The 16,057-nt window shown below is 51.1% G+C and overlaps 7 protein-coding genes across 7 annotated transcripts; 5 read left to right on the top strand and 2 right to left on the bottom strand.

Moving 5' to 3' along the window:
• Nucleotides 1-102: 102 nt before the first annotated feature.
• Nucleotides 103-2,837, top strand: M436DRAFT_43884 (uncharacterized protein; the record flags this gene model as incomplete). The annotated part of the gene is made up of 3 exons (XM_013573021.1): nucleotides 103-402; nucleotides 693-1,535; nucleotides 1,575-2,837. The coding sequence occupies 3 exons, from the start codon at nucleotides 103-105 to the stop codon at nucleotides 2,835-2,837; spliced, it is 2,406 nt and encodes an 801-aa protein (XP_013428475.1).
• Nucleotides 2,838-3,400: 563 nt separating this feature from the next.
• On the top strand, nucleotides 3,401-4,879 carry M436DRAFT_71758 (uncharacterized protein; the record flags this gene model as incomplete). The annotated part of the gene is made up of 1 exon (XM_013573247.1): nucleotides 3,401-4,879. The coding sequence occupies one exon, from the start codon at nucleotides 3,401-3,403 to the stop codon at nucleotides 4,877-4,879; it is 1,479 nt and encodes a 492-aa protein (XP_013428701.1).
• A 1,051-nt stretch (nucleotides 4,880-5,930) lies between these two features.
• Nucleotides 5,931-6,854, bottom strand: M436DRAFT_44146 (uncharacterized protein; the record flags this gene model as incomplete). The annotated part of the gene is made up of 1 exon (XM_013573084.1): nucleotides 5,931-6,854. The coding sequence occupies one exon, from the start codon at nucleotides 6,852-6,854 to the stop codon at nucleotides 5,931-5,933; it is 924 nt and encodes a 307-aa protein (XP_013428538.1).
• An 847-nt stretch (nucleotides 6,855-7,701) lies between these two features.
• On the top strand, nucleotides 7,702-9,432 carry M436DRAFT_43924 (t-complex protein 1 subunit gamma; the record flags this gene model as incomplete). The annotated part of the gene is made up of 3 exons (XM_013573032.1): nucleotides 7,702-7,726; nucleotides 7,782-7,848; nucleotides 7,899-9,432. 3 exons carry the CDS (start codon nucleotides 7,702-7,704, stop codon nucleotides 9,430-9,432), a joined length of 1,626 nt encoding a protein of 541 aa, XP_013428486.1.
• A 118-nt stretch (nucleotides 9,433-9,550) lies between these two features.
• Nucleotides 9,551-10,102, bottom strand: M436DRAFT_80750 (uncharacterized protein; the record flags this gene model as incomplete). The annotated part of the gene is made up of 1 exon (XM_013573324.1): nucleotides 9,551-10,102. One exon carries the CDS (start codon nucleotides 10,100-10,102, stop codon nucleotides 9,551-9,553), a length of 552 nt encoding a protein of 183 aa, XP_013428778.1.
• An 807-nt stretch (nucleotides 10,103-10,909) lies between these two features.
• Nucleotides 10,910-12,349, top strand: M436DRAFT_44464 (uncharacterized protein; the record flags this gene model as incomplete). Its single annotated transcript, XM_013573146.1, has 1 exon — nucleotides 10,910-12,349. One exon carries the CDS (start codon nucleotides 10,910-10,912, stop codon nucleotides 12,347-12,349), a length of 1,440 nt encoding a protein of 479 aa, XP_013428600.1.
• A 1,249-nt stretch (nucleotides 12,350-13,598) lies between these two features.
• M436DRAFT_44038 (putative MFS phospholipid transporter) lies at nucleotides 13,599-15,288 on the top strand (the record flags this gene model as incomplete). Its single annotated transcript, XM_013573058.1, has 3 exons — nucleotides 13,599-13,907; nucleotides 13,965-14,288; nucleotides 14,350-15,288. The coding sequence occupies 3 exons, from the start codon at nucleotides 13,599-13,601 to the stop codon at nucleotides 15,286-15,288; spliced, it is 1,572 nt and encodes a 523-aa protein (XP_013428512.1).
• Between the last annotated feature and the right edge of the window lie 769 nt (nucleotides 15,289-16,057).

The raw sequence follows: 16,057 nt of genomic DNA, 5'->3' as shown, positions 1-16,057 counted from the left end.
CTGTCACTATGATGGATCGCTTGCCCATCAGAAACATATCTGTTTAGTATATACTCCGTACACAACTCGCCCCTGTACAAACCCAACAAGCCCCCCTATACCATGCACCAACACCCACGGCCCTCGACCAGGGCCGCTGTTCCCGCCACAGCAATCCATCCCAACTCGTCGAGGCAGCCCAACACTAGAGACCTTATGACCGACCGAACATACTCCAGCGAGGACCTGTCTTCGGGCAGCCAGACTGTTCGCTCGTCCGACGGGAAAGAGCAGAGCCTACGAGACAAAGCCAACTTGGTTGTGCAGCACTTCTTCACAAAAGCCGCTCTCATCATCTGCTCGTCTCGAGTCAGTCTGCCGCCCGCCATGTCAAAGACTGGCGAAGCAAAGATCGATAGATGGGTACGTAACCTCTCCTCATCACTCCACCCCTACAAGCTTGCTGTATACTCCCTTGACCGCCGCAGTACTCTATACTGTTGAAGAAAGACCCTCGTGTCTTGGCTGGCCTTGTGTGATCTTGAACCTGGCGGTTGTATCATTGCCAGGCACTCTTGTGTCGAAGAATTATTGCCGTCTTTGTCATGTGTCATCTTAGTACACGGTCCAACCAAAGACAATCTTGCATTTCCTCTGCCATGTCACCTTGTCCCATCTGCGTTGTATTGTAATCATGTCTAACCAAAATCCAGTTCAATACCTTGATAGAGGAGACAGACATGTTAAATCAAGACCTGCAAGAGTGGAGAGCCATGGATGCAGCCGTAGAAAGGCCTGCCCCGTTGGTAATCGATGTCTATTTGGATACCGCACAGCTCGCCCCCAACCAGAGTCTGGTCGCCATCGACGAACAAGGCAAACCTTGGGATGTAACCGAGACTCTGAGAAGACTCGAAGCACAAGCACCCACGCCTCAAAACCATACTCTCTCGACTTTTGTGTACGAGAGATGGACGATCAGCCTGGACGACCCTTCGTCAGTGTCTCCGGCCACCCTCAACGAACCCGCCCCCAGCTTCTACAAAAAGGGCGTTATCACATGCAGAGCCCTGTGCACATATGCGCGTCTGCTTCCAGCCTGGAAGCTGAGGACCCGTCTCGGAAAACAAGCTGCCACTGGCCCAGCCACATTGCGACCGAGATATCGTGTGTCGGACGGTTCGCTCGCTGAAAAATCGCGAGTCGATACTCTGAGCTGCTCCATATTCCCTTCAGATAAAAACCCTACCGAGACATATCGCTTTTCACCTCTACACTGCCCGTTGGGCTCACTGAACATCTCGGTCACGTACCGTAAGAACCTTGATCTGCAGGTTGAGCTCTCTGAACGCCTGATCAGCGCTAGGATGGCCGGTCATGAGCGTCCTGATAGTCGCCTGTCGAGCGAATCGAGTAGAGAAAGAACTTCTCTCGACCAGGAACGCCCCTCGCCGCGGCCCAAGTTTTCTTCTTCTTTCTCACGCGCTGCTCAGAGAAGCACGACACTTGGATCATCTCCTCGCACCAGCTCCTTCCGTGAGCCTCAAGATCGGCCTGTCTCGGCACAAGCAATTGACGAGCACGACACATCACAGCCATCATCACAACAGGACGAACAATTGCGTCGCTACTCTTCACAAAGTCAAAGAGACCGAGAAGCTTCTCGTTTTGCGCCTTCATCGCTGCAGCCGACAGGTATCCAGCGTAGACCTTCTGTCTCGTTCCAACCTTTCAAGGCTGGTTCTTTGTCGTCCTCACCTGCAGCTGGTAACTTCCTTTCCGGCTCGCCAAGCAGTTCTGTCGGTAGAAGCGCAGGCAATCCGCTATTGGCACACGCTAGAAAGTCATCTTTATCAACACTACCTCAGATGGCCTTGCGCAATCCTGGCGCTGTTGCAGAGACAGCTGTGGGTTCTTCAGCATCGAGTTCACCCAAACCTGCTCCCATACAGAGGTATTCGTCAAGCTTTAGTAACAGAAGAGCACGCTTTCCTTCGGTGTCCAGCAGCAGAGTCGAGGAAGACAACATCAGCAGCGGCAGAGCCAGTGTCTCGTCCACTAACCGTGAGTCGAGCACACTTCAGGAAGGCGAAGGAGGAGCCAGCTCAGGCTCAGTACAAGCCGACGACGACAGCATTGCCGACTTCCTCAAGCTACTCGATAAGAACAAGGGCTTGACAAGTCTTAACAAGACGGACAAGGCTTCATTGAATGCCAACTCGCAACGCACTGCTGCGCAGTTCTCCAAGTTTTCGCGTATGAAGGACTCGACGGGCCAGCTCTCCGAATCAATGCAGTCGTCGACGATGCTGCACAGATCATCCAGTTCATCCAGTCGACAGCTGCAAAACGTACCGGGCATGATTCCAGGTTCGATGTCGACATCCTCATCGCCTGGCAAAGCCATCTCACCGCACACACCACACATACCCGCCATTCCTTCCCGGTTGAGCAATAACAGTATCACCGCAGACTACACACGCGACCGCAGTCGTAGTCGTCTTTCCGGAACACAGCTTCAGCCTTCGGGTGACGGAATGCGAGACGTCTCTGCTCACCCACCAACTCGAGGTCCTGGTACGCCTTTGTCCACAGCCATAGATATACCGACGTCGCCTCGCACTTTTGTGTCAAACCGTCGTTCGTCGTCTACAACGCAACAAGCACGGGCCAGAGGTGTCATGAACGTCGAAGACCAAGATGCATATGGTATGCGTTCAGCAAGTATGCCAGTCGCCGAAGGTGGTCGTGGCGAACTTAGTGTCACGGAGCTGGGAGGTAGCAGCAGACGTAGAAACCGTGAAGGTTCTGGTACTGTGGATGATGATGAGCCTCTGCTATTCGCTTTGGCTGATTGATTGTCTTTGGCTCTCCTGCTCTCCAAGAGATCGCCTGTTGCTTCTTCTGCGTTATATTCTTGCTCCTCTTTCTGCATTCACAAATGGCGATGACAAAAAAATCTCCCCTCCCTCTTTTCTTCTGCGTTGTTTGTTTTCTTCTGGGTTTCCCTTTACCGAGCTCACATTCAGCCGTCATGTTCAAAGCTGCTTTACATTCTGTCGGTATAGACTGCAAATACGGTTCACGGAATGGGTAGGATAGCGTGGCGCTGGGGTTTGCTTTCCTCCATCATATATCTATGGTTGTAATGAGAAGTAGCATATGAATAAGATGCCTGCTCTACGATACTTGTACGTGCGGACACAAATGCATGTGTCTCTGTTGGATTTCATGTCTAGGTACTGGTCAAAGTGATTTGATGTGACGAGGTCTGTGGATGAGTAGAAGAGCTCACTGTCTGCAATGGGAATGCCCATGTCTTGGCATTCCAAACCATCTATCGTCATGCTCAAACCATCTCGAGAACACTTGACTCACTTTCGTGTCTAACCAATTGAACATCCTACACACAAACCTCACAATGCCGCCGCCACCACCCCCCAAGAAACCGACCGAGCCCCAGGGCAAGAACGAGCGCAATGAATACATCCCATCCTTCATCTCCAAGAAACCCTTCTACATCGACGACGCAACCGCCTCGCAAGAAGATTACCTCGAACATCAACGTCTGCAAGCCCAGAAAGACGAGTCCCTCGCAACCCAAAAATGGTACACCAGAGGCCAACGCGCCGGCGCTGCAACAGCCACAAAATACCGCAAGGGAGCTTGCGAAAACTGCGGCGCCATGGGCCATGCAAAGAAAGATTGCTTGTACAGACAAAGGAAGATCGGCGCAAAGTTTACAGGAAGCGATATCAAGGCAGACGAGACGGGACAGGATATCAACATGGGGTGGGAGGCCAAGAGGGATAGATGGAGCGGCTACGATGCGCGTGCGTACCAGGAAGTCGTGAATGAATACAACGACCTCCAAGCCATCAAGGACGCGAAACGGAAAGCTTCTGCCATACCAGAGGATGAAGACGAGGAAGCAGCTGCTCAACAAGACGGAGACAAATACGAGGAAGAAACAGACATGGGTCGCAAACAGCCAAACTCGTCTCGAAACCTGCGTTTGCGAGAAGACACGGCAGGCTATCTCAAAAACTTGGACCTGGAATCCGCAAAATACGACCCAAAGACCCGCACTCTGATCGACGATGCAGAAGGCGAATTCCAACGCGCTTCAGGCGATGCTGCAGAGTTCGCTCGCGCTCAACGCTATGCCTGGGAAACTGCTGAGAACAGCGGTGCCAACAATGTGCATCTACAAGCCAACCCCACAGCAGGCGAACACTACCGCAAAAAGGAAGCTGAGGAATCAGCCGCAAGGAAGGAAGCTACAAGGAAAGCACTACTGGACAAATACGGCGGACAAGAACATCTGGCTCCCGACCCGCTCAAGCATGCCGCCATCACCTCAAACGAAGTCTACGTCGAATACGACGAACGAGGCCGCATCAAAGGCCTACCCGAAAAGAAGGAAAAATCAATGTATGCAGAAGACGTGCTGCTGAACAACCACACTTCAGTGTTTGGCTCATGGTGGAAAGATTTCACCTGGGGCTACGCATGCTGTCACTCCACCATGAAAAACAGCTACTGTGTTGGCGAAGCCGGAAAAGTCGCTTCCTCGAATGCTGAGAAACTTGCCACTGGCGCATTACTGGACGGTCCTGAAGCTTTAGAATCGAATGCTGCAACGGAAGTGCCAAAGTCCATTGCTTGGAAAGAGGAAGAGAGGAACGAAGAACATGTTCCCAACGCGCCGGACAGACCTGAAAAGGTCCGCCAAGATGAGGAGAACACCACCACCAGACCTTCCGAAGATCGCAAAAGAAAACTCGACGAAATCCGCGACGGCGTAACGGAAGAAGAGCTAGACGAATACCGAAGGAAACGAAACGCCGGAAACGATCCCATGGCAGCTTTCCTAGGCAAAGACGAACTGGTCGAATGAGGCAAATCTCAAAACCTCGTCTCACTTCATTCCGCTTAATGTTCTTTTTGCTGGCATCCTTGCCTGAAATCTTCTCCATCCACGAAAACAAAATGCAACACTCACGATCACGGCTTTGTGAACTTCCTAGTGGACTTCCTCGCGGGGCTGGGGACTGGAAATGATAGATCCTGATTGTTCCGCATAACCTTGGAAAGGCACAAATTCGTCTATTCTGCCACCGTCAACCACTATATCTACCCTCCCCGTGTGCAAGCCTCTGTAACGCGCACATGCTAGCCTAACACACAGTATTTTCGAAGAACCCGAATAGCTTCCATCGAGAAAGCGACATGCACGTCGACTCACTTTGGATACGTCTCTACTTCCGGGAAACAATCATGCATTTTTGTAGTAGAGATGTTTTCGCTCTTATACCTCCGTAAGAAGATTGTAATAGAGAAGGACAGCTGGTGACTGATTGGTCGTCTGCTGGTCACCCTCAACATTCGGATTGCTCTCGGTGGAAAGGACGCTCATGAAAAGGACGCTTGAATCGAAATCCTCCGTGCATATCTACGATGGCCCGATTCAGGCATACGGAAAAGAGGGGGTCGCATGCTATTGACACTGGCCAGCTTTTGCATACTAGATGGGTATTCAAATTAACATATGTAGTGCATACAATAGCTAGCAGTGCAATCAAAAGTGCTCGAATGGAATGACTACGAGAAATTATTGGTTTTCGAAAAGAATTAGACATCATATCCTCCGAACACTTTTGGGCTTGTTGTCAAGGTTCGGTGCAAAGCAGGATGAATAAGATATATTTGTTGACCTAAGATACAATGTAGAAGAAGATAGTCGACTTTTTCTTCTCGATGAATAGACGAGAAGTAAGCGCACGATGCTGTAACTTGTAAGCGTGCATCTCGTTGCACCCCAAGTCCCCTTGTAGCCAGTCCCGAGCATGCCAGCCCTCGATGATCCCAGTAGCGTCCTCCCTTGCCGTCTCGTCCTAGTGGTATCTCTTGTCCCAACGCCCCCCAAAAAACAATATGATGAATTGTGTTTAGTCGATGTCCATTGCGGCAGAAGCTTGAGGAACGACAGAAGGAATGGCAAAGGTTGGGCTTGGTGAGCCCTTGTCTGACGAATCGTCGGCGATGGGTTCGTCACTGGCGAACATGGATTCGGTGGCCGAGCTGACGAGTGTTTGCGGAGACATCAACTTCGAGACCAGCTCGTTGGGATCTCTCGTGACAAGAACAGCTTGTTTGAGATCGTTGCTCCAAAGCAAGAAGACCTTCTGACCGGAAGCTTTGTTGGTTGCGACACCGAGGTAGCCAGAGATAGACGAGTTTTCGAACCAAAGCTCGATATCGGCAAGGCCAGGGTAGTGTCTGCGGACCCATCTTGTGTAGGCTTTTGCTGAGATCTGAAGGGCTTCGCTAGCGTCAAGACGCATCCACGAGATACCAAGAAGGCGCGTGACCTCATCGATCAGAGGTTCGACTGATGCAGTACGACGATGAGCGGATGCCTCGATGCTTAGAGCAGCGTCGTTTGATTCGGGGCCCGGAGGAGCGAGACGTTGGGATTTGCGACTGGGAATGGCGGGTCTGGATGCTTGGATGGCTACAGGGTCGACTCGAGGTGTTTCAACCCACGTGTTTTCGACCCAGGTGCCAGTAGAAGATTGACCATGAGGCTTGTTAAGCAGGGTCATTCCAGGACCGTAGGTGGGTTCTCCAGATCCGATGGGCGAGCTGGAGAGAGGAGCAGCCAGAGTGACTTGGTCATCGTCATCATCGTCGCGTGATCGTTTGCGTCCAGCTGCAGAGGGCAGCGATTGTGTAGGCGGGGTGGTCTGCTTGGCGAAGAAGGGGTTGGTCACAACAGTAGGTTGTTTGTGTATTTGAGAGTGAGGAAAGTATTGGGCCGAAGGGGTCGGAAGGACGACGGTAGGCGACGAAGCGTAGAAGGAAGAAGACATTTTGAAGAGTGGGTAGTAAAGACTGTTTGCTAGATCAGAGAGTCACAAAGGCTGAGCAGTCAATGCGCAAAGCAGCGTGCAGTATTATCAAGTGATAGCAATGGTGTTGGGTGGATTGGTGAAGTTTGTCGCGTCACGACCGGGAAGACGCGACGGTGATGGTAAATGAAGAAAGTCGAAGATTGATTAGATGACGTCGAATGAGTGAGGTAAAGTGGTGGTTAGTCGAGTGAGACGATATGGAGGGAGAGATGGATAGAGTGAGGTGTCAGAGGGAGAAGGGAAGGAATGAGATTTAGCGAAAGGAAGGAACGAGGAACCTCTTTGAGGAGCGAGAAAGAGCTGATGGTTTCCTTTCCGAGAGTCTTGCGGATTGGACCCTCGATCAGCCCCGGGCAACAACGACTTTGGCGAATAGAGATGGCGCCAAGCAACTGTTCAATTGGCCGACTCGTGGATCCACACTGCCGTATTGGGGATAGACCATCTTACGGCCAGGTACGACCTTGCGCGCATATTTTGCCTCGGAGGCTGCAGTCGACCTGGCCACAAGTCGTGGTCCAAAGCCTGCACAACTTTGTGTCTCGATGCATATCTGTGCTTGTGCACAAATCGAGCTTGTGCTTATATATGCATCAGACACCTCCGAGAGCTTGGCGTTTATTGTTCTCCAAAAGTTGCATTTGCTGGTCAAAGACTCAAAGGGCCCAAACAGATAGTTTATCCGCATCTCTCGACGACACAACATACAAGTCGACTCTGCATCAAGCCAGAGCTTCTTTACCAAAGTCTATACCAGAAATCTAGTTGCCAGTTTGGACTGTAGTCCAGCAACAAGACAGTCAAGATGCAGGCCCCCGTTGTGGTCATGAGTGAGCATCCTACACATTTGGTGTCTCTGCTATACATACTGACCAGACAACTCAGACACCAACAGTGGTGAGCGCCAATTCGGTCGCAAAGCCCAACTGTCCAACATCACCGCCGCAAAGACGTACGCTATACATGTCATTCCCCTATCGGCGTCCATCTGACAATTCGCAGCGTCGCAGACATCATCCGATCATGTCTGGGTCCCAAGGCCATGTTGAAGATGCTGCTCGACCCCATGGGCGGTATCGTCCTCACCAACGACGGTCACGCTATCCTGAGAGAAATCGAAGTCGCCCACCCCGCCGCAAAGAGCATGATCGAGCTGGCCAGAACACAAGACGAGGAAGTCGGTGACGGCACCACCTCAGTCATTATCCTCGCCGGTGAAATTCTCGCCCTTTCCCTCCCTCAGCTCGAGCGCAACATCCACCCCGTCGTCATCATCCAAGCATTCAAGCGCGCCCTCAGCGATGCCCTCAAGGTCATCCAGGACGTCTCAGTCCCTGTCGACACCTCGGACGACGAGCAGATGTACAAGCTCATTTCCTCATCAATCGGCACAAAATTCGTTTCAAGATGGTCTGACATGATGTGCAACCTGGCCCTGACTGCTGTGCGCACCGTCTCGTACAGCGGTGGTGGTGGTAAGCAAGAGGTCGACATCAAGCGTTACGCTCGTGTCGAGAAGATCCCCGGAGGTGAGATTGAGGACAGCAGAGTCTTGAATGGAGTCATGCTCAACAAGGACATTACCCACCCCAAGATGAGGAGGCGCATCGAGAACCCCCGTATCGTCCTGCTTGACTGCACACTCGAGTACAAGAAGGGAGAGTCGCAGACAAACATCGAGATCACAAAGGAGGAGGACTGGAACCGCATCCTGCAGATCGAGGAGGAGCAGGTCAAGCAAATGTGCGACGCCATCATCGCCGTCAAGCCCGACCTTGTCATTACCGAGAAGGGTGTGTCCGACCTCGCCCAGCACTTCCTTATGAAGCACAACATCACCGCTCTGCGCCGTGTCCGCAAGACCGACAACAACCGTATCGCTCGTGCTACCGGCGCCACCATTGTCAACACCGTCCAGGACCTTACAGAGTCAGACGTTGGTACCCAGTGCGGTCTCTTCGAGATTGAGAAGATTGGCGACGAGTACTTCACCTTCTTGACCAAGTGCCAAAACCCCAAAGCCTGCACAATCCTCCTCCGCGGTCCCTCAAAAGACATTCTCAACGAGATCGAGCGCAACCTCCAAGACGCCATGGGTGTTGCCCGCAATGTCGTCTTCCACCCTTACCTCTCTCCCGGCGGTGGTGCCACCGAGATGGCCGTCGCCGTACGGTTGTCACAGCTCGCCAAGGGTGTCGAAGGTGTAGCCCAATGGCCTTACCGCGCCATTGCCGAAGCCATGGAAGTCATCCCTCGCACCCTGATCCAGAACTCTGGCAACTCGCCCATTCGCGTCCTCACTCAGCTACGCGCAAAGCACGCAGAGTCAAACGACAACAGCAGCTGGGGTATCGATGGCGACGCCGGTAAGGTTTGTGATATGCACAAGCTCGGTGTCTGGGAGCCCCAGGCCGTCAAGTTGCAGAGTATCAAGACTGCCGTCGAGTCGGCTTGCTTGTTGCTCAGAGTTGACGACATCTGTGGTGCTAAGAAGGCTGCGACATCAGGTGGTCAGATGGGCGGTGGTGATGATTAGATTGCTTGATTGGAGTAACAAAAGGAGATACCATGTACTAGCATAAAAAGAAAGAATTCAGACGACTACAAATCACACAAAATGTATCAAGCCCAGCACGATGAATTTTCAAACTACTCTAAGACTCGAAGTATTTGGGCACCCTCTTGATCAACTCACCAACCTCCTCATCACTAACAATATACTCAAATCCTTCCTTGTCCACCACCTCCTCCCCCTCGACCTCCCTCGTCATCCTCCTATACCCATAACAATTTCTCCACCTCCAACCCTTTGCTTTCTTCTTCCCCTCTCCCTCCTTTCCCTTCAATTTCTCCTCATCAGCAATCGAAACCCCATCAACAACCAACTCCCACGTCACAAACACCGTAGCTGCAAATTCGCCTACTTCCTTGACTGCTACCCTGATCATCCTGATGTCGGCGCCTACACCTGCTTTGACTAGTTTTTGGAGGTGGGTGAGGGTGCCTTTTGCAGCTTCCTCTTGGGTGCTGATGGTGGTGTTTGTGCCCAGGGTGAAGGAGATTAGGTTGGGCAGGTAGTGGGAGGACATTTGTGTGGCGCTTGCTGAAAGGTCTGAGGGCTTGGAGGAAGAGGCCACAGAGGTGGCTGTGGCGTAGGAGTGGATGAAGGCCGTTGCATGAGGAGAGATTCCTGTGTTGGAAGACATTGTGGTGGTTTTCTGTTGGTGCTTGCTGATGGTAGCGGAAAATGTAGATTGTGATATGTGGTCTCAATCCCACTCTATCTCCCGAGATATGTGATAATGCACAGATGAAAGAGATGCAACTTTGTCGATTCCTCGAAAGTCAACGAGATGATGGTGGAGTTGAAATCTTCCAGCAATGATGGTATTATTACATGGAGCTCGTCGTTAAAGCTCTTTAGGTGATCGAGGCTCCACGGGCCGAGATCGGACAATCCCTATACCACAGGACTCGGCACACCTTCTCCTTCGTACCTTCCATCTTACCTTGCACGACATATACATTTCTAGCTGGCTCCATTCAACATTGCAGGTACTGGGTTTGATCATCATTTCCCTGTCTATTTCTTGTTGACCTTGTCGCATGTTACTTGCTGCTCGCTGTTCCAGCAACCGACGCCTCGCGATGACATCTCAGCCTGTGCTATCCACAGGTGATTTGCTATGTTTGAAATTGTCTGGCGCAGAGTAATTCTTCTTTGTACTCGAGGTGATAACATCTTTTGCATGCATTTCTTGCTTGACTTTCCAGATTGAGTCATGGCCGGATCCGGCCACCACGAGATCAGTCGAGTCAACAAAGAATTTCCAGTACGATGACCCAATCATCACTCAACATGCTGTTCAACGCCATACCTAGTCTGTTTCTCGGGTCCATGCTCCTTTTCTCTGCTGTTCACTTGTCCAGGAGCTATCATCATGGCAGCATTGTACAATGGACGTCCCCTCGGGGAGGATGACCCCATTGGCTTGTCTCAAGACCACACCTGGATGGGGAGTATTCATTTAGCCCTTGGAGGCAGTGGCGCTATACACTACTGGCTCAAGGTCGATGAGAACCAAAAAATTCTTGATCGTATGGTCATCAAAGACTTCTGGTATGGAGAAAGTACAATCGAGCCGCCAGCTTACAAAGGCATATACGAAGACCTCGTGTACAAAGGAATGGACTTCGGTGTCAATCCTGATAGACCAGGCAAAGCGACAGCTGACGAACGATTTCTCAGAGAGGCCTATCTGCAGGGCTTGATGACCAACAGAAACCATGCCTCTGCTACTAACACGGTTCCATTGCGAGGCTACAAGAAAGGCGACAAGCACGAATACAACAAGGATGGAAGCGTAAAACGCACACACTGGCGTATTTACCTGGACTTATTGCACGCAGGCGACCTCAGTAATTTGATCGAAGAACATACCGTCGCGGACGAGTTCAACCCCAAGATAAGACATCCGGAGCACCCACTCCCCGAACCCTATATCTGGTGGGTCTTCACGTGCATCGCCGAAGCTTTGCTTCACCTGGAGTCCGTGGTACAGGCAAGACCCAACGCACGTCAAGAACAAGATGAAGTCATTGCGTTCTTAGACATGAAGCCACTGGACATACTGCTGGACTCGCAACGAGGAGACCAGTATCCAATCTACCCGAAACCGTTGTTGTCTGACTTTGGCGCAGGCCACATCCTTTACAAAGAAGATCCGCGTCAGGACGACAGGCACGAAGCTACTTACCCTCATGATGCCACAGCGGGCTTCTTCCCTCCCGAGATGAGAAGACGCACGAAATACGGGGTCGAACGAGGTATCACGGACAAACCTCTGTACTCTTGGACCAATATCTGGCAAACAGGTCGCATCGTCGAGTGTCTGATGAATCTGAAACAACGCATGGATCACGAAAAATACTCATTGGTAGCTATGGAAGATTCATGGATCAAGCAAGAGCCACCCAGATTCGAGAAACTTCCTCATTTCAGGTACAGCGACGATCTGATCGACCTTGTCTGGCAGTGCCAGCGCCACGAGCCAGAGCAGAGACCTACCCCAGCCGAGCTACTGAAGCTGATCAGAGAGCGTGCACCCAAACACAATCTCGGCATGGAAGAATGGGGCAATGCTACTTGGATCCAGGAACAGGAAAAGAAAAAGGCAAACCGGCCCAAGACCTACGCTGGAGTCTTGAAGGGGAAAGGCCCTACCCAGAGTATGAAGAAGCGCGAAGCGGCTGGCAAACTGGGTTTCCTCAATGCATATCCGCCCGAGTGGGCGAAGAGATATTACGATTTGGACATGGATCTACCCAATGGGGCCGAGATGCTCTTTTATGGCAACAAAGACTATGCCAAAGTCACTACTCAAGCCTACATCCCTCCGAAGAAGAAGTTCGATCCGCTCGCAGGCGTGGACTGGGCTGCTAGCTTTGGATGAAAATCGGAAAAGGGATCATATCCATGTCAATCTTGTGTCTACCATTTCCAAGTCGCTTCTCGGTTCAGACTTCTTTGGTTTATATTCCACGAGCAAATCTACTGCAGTATCCGTGTCTCGAGGGTCATATCGTGGCGATACCGCATAACCCGTGGAGATGTATCATCTATTTATTCCTTTCAAGCGAAGTAGCTTTGATGGTGTTCACTGCACCCAATGTCTCTGTTAAGTGTACCCCAGATGACGACCTTGAAGCCTTGACGGTGTCATGTATTCTGGCATTCCAACGACCGTGCTTAGCCATCGTTCCGTGCCCACCACGGAAGGATGCAAAACTCCCTCGATGATGCTCTTTTGACAAAATTCGCCTCAACCGCGTAAGCAAGTCTACGTAGTGATCTTATGGTAGATGTATCGGTAGTTGATCGCTGAAAAGGTTTTACTGCAGAGATAGCACGTTTTTGTTCTCTAGTTTTTTGTTCGTGGTGATTTGTGGTTCATGTGTGTTAAGACTGACGGCGAAGGGGGCGAGATGCCGAACTGCAAGCTTTTCGGGCCTGGAGACGGGAGGCGGGAATGACGGTGGGGCTGCTGGGTGCTTGTGGAGGATCACCGGTAGATAGACACCTGGTATATCATAGAAGTTCTGCGATATAGGCATCATTTCCACAGAAACTATGGTTGAGACTCAGTAGTATACTCAACAGAGACCATATGTTCCATATTGCAAGCGACGACACTGTTTGTCCATCTTAGATTGTGGTGTAGCCCCAACACAGGTTAATGGGTGCTTCCTAGCTCGGGGGCTTGGATACCATTGGTCTCGCCGAACATGCCGAACATGCCGAACATCCACCAAGCTTTATCAAGCACTCTTGCTGGAAACACTCCAATTGGCTCAAAAGCCAAGTTTGCGGTATCGTTCAAGAAGATCATCTTCAACTGCAGATCATAAGATACGTCTTTAAAAGTGGTCGCGTGCCCCTCGGCGAGCAACCTTTTTTTCCTTGCATCGCCTCCTGCCTTTCTCACTCGAGGGTATCACAAATACACTTACCAGCCAACACCTTCATCCATCCTTTACACCTGTGTTCTTACTGCGATCCTGAGATCTTACCTGGTGTTCTGTATTCAGCTTTTTGTTGGTAGCAGCTGCATTTAATCCGCACCTTATCCTGTCCTATCTCCCAACGCGACTGCCAAACACCCATTGCAACCTCAAGGCTTCAGACTCGTATCATTCGCAGCCATGGAACGGCCACTAAGCACCGAGAAACATCCTGGCAATGCGTCCCCAGAAGCAGCACCTATCCGAGAGCAACCATCCGCCGACTACGAAGGACAACCCTCGACCTCGTACGAAGAAACAGAAAAGACCCGATGGGAACGTCTATGGCCAGTCATTGCTTGCGGTGCTGGTCTCTTCAGTGATGGATACCTGAACGGTGTGATTGGTTTTGTCTCTACAATGCTTGGAAAGATTTATCCTACCTCCTATGCTACTTCCCCTGCCCAACGCAACGTCTCGTCTATCACTTTTGCTGGCACCGTGGTCGGTGTGAGTATTTCTTCAACTTGGCTTGTGTCGTAGTTCTCGGTCTCACATATATCCTAGATGCTCATTTTCGGCTACACCTCCGACCACTACTCTCGCAAGTGGAGTCTGTTCGCCAGTACCGTCATCTTGATTCTCTTTGCCGCTCTTAGCGCAGGCAGTTATGGAGCTGGCGGTAGTAGCTCTGGTCTCTTCGCTGCCTTGACTGCATGGCGTTTCTTGCTGGGTATTGGTATTGGCGGTGAATACCCAGCAGGAAGTGTGGGCTGTGCCGAAAGCACTGGAGAACTCAAAAGTGGAACCAGAAACAGATGGTTCATTCTGTTTACTAATGTGCAGATTGATATCGGTTTTGTGGTTTCCGCGTTGGTGCCTATGATTGTGGTATGTTGTTCGTCATTCATTGGCTTTTGTCTCTCCACAGTTGCTAAGGCGCATGTCGTAGGTTCTCTGTACTGGAGAAGACCACCTCCGCGCCGCCTGGCGCATCTGCTTAGGTCTCGGTGTCATTCCACCTCTGTCCCTCCTATACCTCCGTCTCAAACTCAACGAACCTGAAGCCTACCGCCGCGAAACAATGGCAAAAGCAAAAACACCATGGCTCTTGGTTCTAAAGTTCTACTGGTGGCGACTAACCATCGTCTCCTTAATCTGGTTCATCTACGACTTCTCAGGCTACTCCTTCTCCCTCTTCAGCTCGACCATCATCGACAACCTCCTCGGCGAAACCGCTCCCCTTTGGAAATCATTCGGCTGGACCACCCTAATCTACCTCTTCTACCTCCCCGGCTGCATCGGCGGCTCCTTCGTCAGCGACTGGCTAGGTCCCAAATTGACCCTGGGCATCGGCGTCCTGGCCCAAGGAATCGTGGGCTTCATCATGGCAGGCGTATACAGCTACCTCGCCCACCCTTCCAACGTCGCCGGCTTCGTAATCGTCTACGGCGTCTTCCTCGCCCTGGGCGAATTCGGCCCTGGCGACAACATCGGCCTCATCGCCTCCAAATCCTGCGCTACCGCCGTCAGAGGCCAATATTACGGTATCGCCGCCGCAATCGGCAAAATCGGTGCTTTTGTGGGTGATCAGGTGCTCGCTATTCTCTATAATCGCTACAAGGATACAGACCCCATCAAAGCGGGTCAGTATCCGTTCTTTGTCAGTTCGGCGCTTTGTATCTTGTCTGCGGGGATTGCGTTTTTCTTGTTGCCGCATATTGGGCAGGATACTATTGATGAGGAAGATAGAAAGTTTAGAGCGTATCTAGTGGAGAACGGGTATGATGTTACGCAGATGGGCGTGCAGAGGGAGAGTGCTGAGCATATTGTTGGACAGGGTGAAGGTAGGGAGAATAGTGAGGTTGTTGGAAGTGTGGCTAAGGCATGAGCGACCGATGTTAGATAGAAGCATATACCTAGTAAAAGTTATTGATGTTGGTATACCCCATTCGACGCACTCTCTCGTCGCGTGAAGGAGTGTCACCCGCGGCCATAGAAAATTGGCGCTGTGGATACAGCACATGAGATATGGACACAGATGCGCAATATCTAACGCGCATACAAGAGTCTCCTGTAGGGGGTTCACTACAAGAACTGTGTGATGAACATAATTAAATCTTATACAACAACCCCTACAAGCATTAAGATTAGCGGTGACAACACAAGAAAACCATCTCTCAAGAAGATAAACAGAAAATATCTAATCCGAATTACAGACATTAACAAAGAAAAACACTCTAGAGTATAAGGAACATCTTGAATCACGAATCCCACATACTACAATCTACCTCCTTCTTATATCATCCCCAAACCAACTCTACTTGGTAGTAGTAGTAACAGTCTTGACAACCGTAGACTTGCTGGTAGCACCAGTGACCGTAGCAGTCGACACGGTAACAGTAGCAGTCTTAGCCACACTAGTGACCAAAGCCGAACAAGCACTCGACAAAATGCTGGCAGGGTACTTGGTCAACGCAGCAGGTGCAGAAGCCGCAGAAGACGAAGCCACCACAGCGCGCTTTGACAACGACGAAGAAGACTTTAACAAATAAGTCGAGGTTGCAGACGAAGAGGCCTTGGTTTTCAAGGTTGTGGTGGAAGTGACGGTGGATACAGGGATTTTGGTGGATGTGGCAGTGACGTAGGCGTTCAAGTCG

The sequence above is a fragment of the Aureobasidium namibiae genome, assembly GCF_000721765.1.
Source record: "Aureobasidium namibiae CBS 147.97 unplaced genomic scaffold scaffold_6, whole genome shotgun sequence".
In the NCBI taxonomy this organism is placed as follows: Eukaryota; Fungi; Ascomycota; class Dothideomycetes; order Dothideales; family Saccotheciaceae; genus Aureobasidium; species Aureobasidium namibiae.
Note: the sequence above shows the minus strand (reverse complement) of the source record. Positions and strands in the feature narration are given on the sequence as shown.